Raw genomic sequence first — 6,373 nt, forward strand, 5'->3', positions numbered from 1 at the left:
CAGCAGAACTATACCTCACCAGGAAATGTAACTAATTTTTTTGTGAGCATTACTATATTCAAATACAAAATATTATCAGAATTCTACAAATTTAAGTTGCCCTTTTGTGAGACATGTGAAACAGCTATATTTTTTATTTTTTGAATATCAAAATATTATATAACTTCTTAAGTTGAGGGAAGGTCTTTTACAGTGAAAAGGACAGTCTGTTACAGTGTATATTACCCTATAAAGGAAGGTATATTATAGTTATGGTACCCAATGTCTTATACCTGATGTCTTCTCCCAGGGACCCAGTTGCATGAAGCCAACCAGCAGCTGCAATTTGAAAATAATGCAGAAGACCTGCAGCGTTGGCTGGAGGAGGTGGAGTGGCAGGTCACCTCTGAAGATTATGGGAGAGGTCTGGCTGATGTGCAGAACAGACTCAGGAAACACGGCCTCCTGGAGTCTGCTGTGGCTGCTCGTCAGGTTCGTTGTTGGATCTTTGACTACTCATAAGCAATTGGTATACATGCTCTGAGCACATCCAGAATAAGTAATTATTATTGCTGAGAAAGCAAGAGAGCAAAGCATCAAAGGTAAAAATTCAAAATTTTTAGTCGATCTACTGCTTCTTCCTAATATCCCCCAATACAGCCAAGAGACCTCAGTGCCCAGTGTCATCTGTCAGAACTATGAGGCTGATATAAAATCTTATTGACTCTTCTAAATATAGTGCTCTTCTGTCAATCCAGAAATACGGGTTTTATATATAGCCTTGTCAAGTACTAGTTTTATGACCTTAGCTAGGTCATTTCACTTTTTCGTGCCTGTAAAATAAGTGTTTGGGAGAAAATTTATTTTTGCTGTTCTGATATTCTATGATTCGGAGCTTGAAAATATCTTGACTTTTATCATTTGTTTCAGTTGATATAGTTGTCCAGGCTCTTAGCTTCAGGGATATTTCCCCCAATGTCCTATAAGATTAGTATTTAAAATTAATTTATCCCATACATTTCTAGATCATGGATACTGTATGTGAGTTTTGGGAGAACTCAGCTGAAATTCACTTTCAGCTGACTCAATTTATAATACCAGGAATGCTAGCTTATACTGGGGGACCCCCCAAAAAACCCCAGAATTATTTATTAAAAATTGTGGATTTATTCTTTTTTTTTTTTTTGAGTTGGAGTTTCACTCTGTCGCCCAGACTGGAGTGCATTTGCCACTCCCGGCCACCGCAGCCTCGGCCTGCTGGGCTCCGGCGATCCTTCCGCCTCAGCCTTCAGAGTAGCTGGAATTACAGGCATGCGCCACCACGCCAGGCTAATTTTTTTATTTATTGTAGAGATCAGTTCTCGCTGCCCAGCGGGTCTCGAAACCATGGGCTCAGGGGATTTATTCTTACATGCTTAAACTTTAGTCACCTTTAAAGTGTTCTCCGTTTGATGCATTGCACCTATCAAGATACTTTTTTCATTGTTCAAAACGGTTTTCTAACTCAACGATTTTAATACTTTTTAGTGCTTCTGCCATTTTTTGTTTCACCTCTTCCACATCAGCAAAATGTTTCCCTTTGAGGACTTTTTTCATCTGGGAAAACAAACAACAACAACAAAAATTGCTCAGGGTGAGATTCAGTGAATAGGGATGGTGAGGTACAGGGTAATGCTGTTTTGGATCAGAAACTGCTGAATGCTCAGCCCGGTGTGGGCATGTGTGCTCATAAATCACCCATTATGAAATGGGCAAATGCATTGAAAGAATTATATATATAATTTTTTTTTTGAAAGAGAAGTCTGAATAGAAAGAAACAAATAACATACAAAAATTCCCAATATATTTTAAATCTGACACAGCAGAACTATACCTCTCCAGGAAATGTAACTAATTTTTTTTTGTGAGCATTACTATATTCAAATACAAATATTATCAGAATTCTACAAATTTATATTCTACAAATTTTATGTATATATAAAACTGAAGCCAAATAAAGCTTCTCACAATAATGCTAACTGGTGTACCAATGTCGATCAGTTCTTCTTTTTTTTTGAGTTGGAGTCTTACTCTGTCACCCAGACTGGAGTGTAGTGGCCGCTCCCAGCTACCGCAGCCTCGACCTGCTGGGCTCCGGCCATCCTTCCGCCTCAACCTTCCAAGTAGCCAGAATTACAGGCATGAGCTACCATGCCCAGCTGATTTTTTGATTTATTGTAGAGATGAAGTCTCGCTGCCCAGTTGGGTCTCGAACCTGTGGGCTCAGGCAATCCACTCACCTCAACCTCCCAAAGGCGTGGGATTATAGGATGAGCCACCGAGCCCGGCTTGATCAGTTCTTAAAACACTTACTTAGCAGAGGAAGCCTGTATTACTAAGGGCCTAACCTTCAAAAGAAAATTCTGGGGTCTTTCTGTGTCCTCCCTCGTATTTTAAAATAATTCTGCTGTTCCCTAGAAAAATCTACGAATCTCTTTTTAATACATGTATTTTTAAAATACATTTACATGTGTGTTTAAATACATGCTTTAAATTCATGTCTACTCTTTGTTCACTCTGAGTTAAATGGGAAAAACAGAAAAATCTACAGAAAATGGAAAAAAAGTCAATCATTTATATGACTTTAGGGATGGCTTGACAAGGCTTTAAATAAAGTAATAGCCTGAAGGTAGAAAAATCATAGAAAGATGACTTTGAAATCTATATGGAAGAAGACCATTTCAAAGGAGGAAAAAAATAAGATGGGTTTCATTTTTTTGCTTGCTTGTTTTAAAGTACACAAAAAAGGACATCTTGAAGAAAATGAACTGTGTGTGTAAACTCTTAAGAAATAGGAATGTGTGATATCATTTGGGAAAGTTAGGGTAGCTGATCACCAGGAATTGATTCTTCTAGTGGGATTAGAGGCTATTAAGATATAATGTTTTCAAAGGAAATTTTATATATAAAAATGTTAAAGTTGAAAAAGATCTTCAATATCCCCTAGCTTAAAGTTTTCATTATAAATATGAGGAAACTAAATAAAAGGCGAAAGAACTTTCCTGGGATTATATGGCAATGGATTGGCAGCCAAGAATAGATGCCAGATCTCTTACCTTCTTGGCTTGGGGCAACTTGTACTACATTAGAGGTTTTCAAAGAGTACAGTGGATCCACAAAGATGATTGTGCTTGAAAATCACTCTATTATTCTATGATGTTTTCCAAAGTGCCCTAAAATGTTGGCTAGTGAAACATTTTAATTATTTATGCAGTCTTTAATTTTTTATGAAGAAGTGAGCATATGTTTTTATGAAGTTATTGATAGTCATTTTTTTTTTCCAAATGGAGAAGAGAGAGATTTTTAGGCTAAGTGCTGAATGGCAAAGTATAAAAAGTAAAAGCAATGCCTGGTATTTTGTCTCTTGAACTACTCTTAATGTACCACCCCATCCCTAACAAACATCAAACAGAACAAGCAGACAAACAAAAATCCTGGGTACTATGTTTCTGCCGGGCCAGTTATAGTTTACTTCACTGATAAAAATTTAATGTACCTCTTGTATCTATTTTACCATATAGGTATACAACTAAATTTTTATTTCTAGGAAGAACCTTCAAAATCTCATATTTGTATCCCTCCTTTCTCAGACAGGACCCAAACGGGCATGACTAGATAGTGGTCAAAGCAGTGCCTTTACATTTCTCTTTCTTAGTTTTCTGATGTTTGTTTTTGTAACATCACATTTCCTCTCATAGGCATTGTTCCTGCTAGGCAACAAACATAAGCCTGAGAAATTTCCATTTATTTGCAGTTATACCTCATTTTAAAGAGAGAGAAAGAGTGTGGTAAAGGAACTGAGATATAAAATGGCTCCCACCTTTCTTTTGCGGGGAGAGGGAGGCCCAAATTACCAACACTACCAAACAATTTTAAAGCTCTGCAGTTCTGATTTTTCTGATTTTCACAGAGTATCATTCTAGATGTATATTGTCCTTTCTGAAACGCAATTGAGAACCTATAAATAGCCCTCAACTGAAGAGTTGATTCTCCTTGTGGCAGCCACTTCCATTCCATTTTACTGATTTAATGAGAGGTCTTAATACAGTTCAAATGAGAGTTGATTCTCCCACGTCCCCTTCCCCTCCACACCAAACTTTCATCACTTCCCACTAAATGAGGGGGTTTCCTGACAGCCATGTTATTTCTCCCTCAGGATCAGGTGGATACCCTCACAGACCTGGCTGCATATTTCGAAGAAACAGGCCATCCTGATGCTGGGGATATACGTGAAAGACAAGAGTCCTTGGTGTCCAGGTATGAAGCACTGAAAGAGCCGCTGGCCACCCGAAAGAAGAAGCTTATTGACCTACTCCGTCTGCAGCAGATCTGCAGAGATACAGAGGATGAGGAGGCGTGGATCCAAGAGACTGAACCCTCAGCAGCCTCCACCTACCTTGGTTAGTACAGGCCTGAGCAGGATGAGCCTCAAGGAGAGGACCAGGGTCTGCAGATTGAGAGATCTGGGATACAGTCATGAGGGGTTTGTTCTCAGCTCTTCCTCTTCGGAGTCATGAAAATTTGTCCATGATTTGGCCAAGATTTTTTAAAAATTATACTAAAAAATGAATCTTCTAAGCCAGATAAGCCAGATATTATCAGTGCCATGAATTTAGGGACTCGGGGAAGAGCTAAAGTGCTCAACTTTTTGCTGCTTGCTCTAAAATTTAAGTTATTGTGAAAGACCTTGACTGGGCAGTCATGGTTAACGTTTGAGATACTAAGTGTGTTTGTGGAGACTGTTGTTGGTCTCCTTTTATAAACTAAATGAGCTGTTTATTACAAAAATAAAAAGGGTAAAGTAGCAGATAAAGAAGACATTAGTTCACCAGTGTCTGTGCCTGGACACTTACACTGAAATACAGAAAAGAAAGTGCACATAAATATAATGCGACTTTGTACACATGTACTGGGAGCAACTATGAGAGGCTGGACAATGAGAACAATGGAGGAGAACTTTGGGAAAATTTCCTAGAAAAGCCCAAGGTTTATCTGAAGGCACAGGGAGTTTCTGGAGAGATATTTTGAATAAAAGCTACTGGAAAAGAAAGTTTGAAGGGAAAGGAGGTAAAGCATAGTTAGGAGACAAGGAGGATAAAGCAGAGAAAATAAATTGGGGATCTTAGAAGGTGGAAGAAATTTCCAGTAGGTAGTATTTATTGTGTGCTTGTTAGTGCTAGGCAATAAATGAGGCACTTTTTATAAGTTATTTCTAATAATTACAAATAAGCCTTCAAACCTGTCATAGTGTGCCTTTTTCATGGCACAATGAAAAAATAAAAATCTATATTTAGAGGAATTAGTAACTTTCTAAACTCTATAGAAATTAAAGAGTATCAGTTCCTGCTTTGTACACCACAATATTCTGAAAGGAAGTGTGTACATAATGTTGGGCACTTGAGTTAAGAAGCAACTTGCCTTTTGACCTATATTCTAATGAAAATAGTGATGTGTTTATTATCTTTTGTATAGTAATGAATTGAAATTTCTTAGTAGAAAGAGGCAAGGGGAGGAACACAGATGAGTAGAATTAATTGAGACAGATGGCACAAATTTAAAGATGCCCACCCAGTGATTAGAATGTCAAAGGAGGAATTTGTACGATGAAGAATTCTGAAAAAGTGAAGTCCACTACTTCCATACACCAGAATAATCACAAACTATGAAATTTCTTCCCTTTGTAGGCAAGGACCTGATTGCCTCCAAGAATCTTCTGAACAGGCACCAAGTCATCCTGGAAGACATTGCCAGTCATGATCCACGCATCCGAGTGATAACAGAGAGGGGAAACAAAATGGTAGAGGAAGGTACATTTGATTTAGATTGCACTGGCCAAAGCCTCACTATGCCAGACCTCTGGGAAGAAGTTTGTACAATCTTAGGTCTTCAAGGGAATTTAAAAATAATTTAAAAAATTTAAAATCCATTTTCCCACTCAATTCCATTTGGCATTTTTGACAGGGGGAAATACAGCTTTGTACATTCCAGTCATAGGAATCATCCAATCTCATGAACCAGTCCTCTCTATTTTTTATAAAGCCAAAATTATTAGAATAAAATGTTTTTGCACTAAACATCATTATGCTTCTCTATAAAAGTTACAGAATTCAAAATCTAAGTTGTGAAACAAATCAGGTCCCTTTCCCATGTGGGAGCTTCCAGATTTGTGAAGATAGATCTTAGGTTTGCTGTGTCTTATTATCTTCATGGTGAACAGTGCCATTTCTTTACATTTCTCATTTTATATAGTTTTAATGCCTCTACTCACCCTGACCTTTCATGTTCAGACATCCCCACTGCATAAACATGATGCTTAGAATTGAACATCATAAACCAGATGTGGTATAAGCATGCA

General features: G+C 37.8%; 1 protein-coding gene across 1 annotated transcript in view; it reads left to right on the forward strand.

The window, feature by feature from the left end:
• The window catches only part of LOC103269257 (spectrin alpha chain, erythrocytic 1-like), a gene marked incomplete at its 3' end in the record, with an annotated part of 7,355 nt that extends 1,530 nt beyond the window's left edge, over nt 1-5,825 (forward strand). The window contains exons 2-4 of the mRNA XM_008066839.1: nt 290-471; nt 4,175-4,418; nt 5,703-5,825. Coding sequence (XP_008065030.1) covers nt 290-471; nt 4,175-4,418; nt 5,703-5,825 — 549 coding nt within the window. The remainder of the gene's footprint in view (nt 1-289; nt 472-4,174; nt 4,419-5,702) is intronic.
• Nucleotides 5,826-6,373: the final 548 nt, after the last annotated feature.

Source organism: Carlito syrichta, unplaced genomic scaffold, assembly GCF_000164805.1.
Source record: "Carlito syrichta isolate Samal-C Ts95f unplaced genomic scaffold, Tarsius_syrichta-2.0.1 Scaffold309143, whole genome shotgun sequence".
In the NCBI taxonomy this organism is placed as follows: domain Eukaryota; kingdom Metazoa; phylum Chordata; class Mammalia; order Primates; family Tarsiidae; genus Carlito; species Carlito syrichta.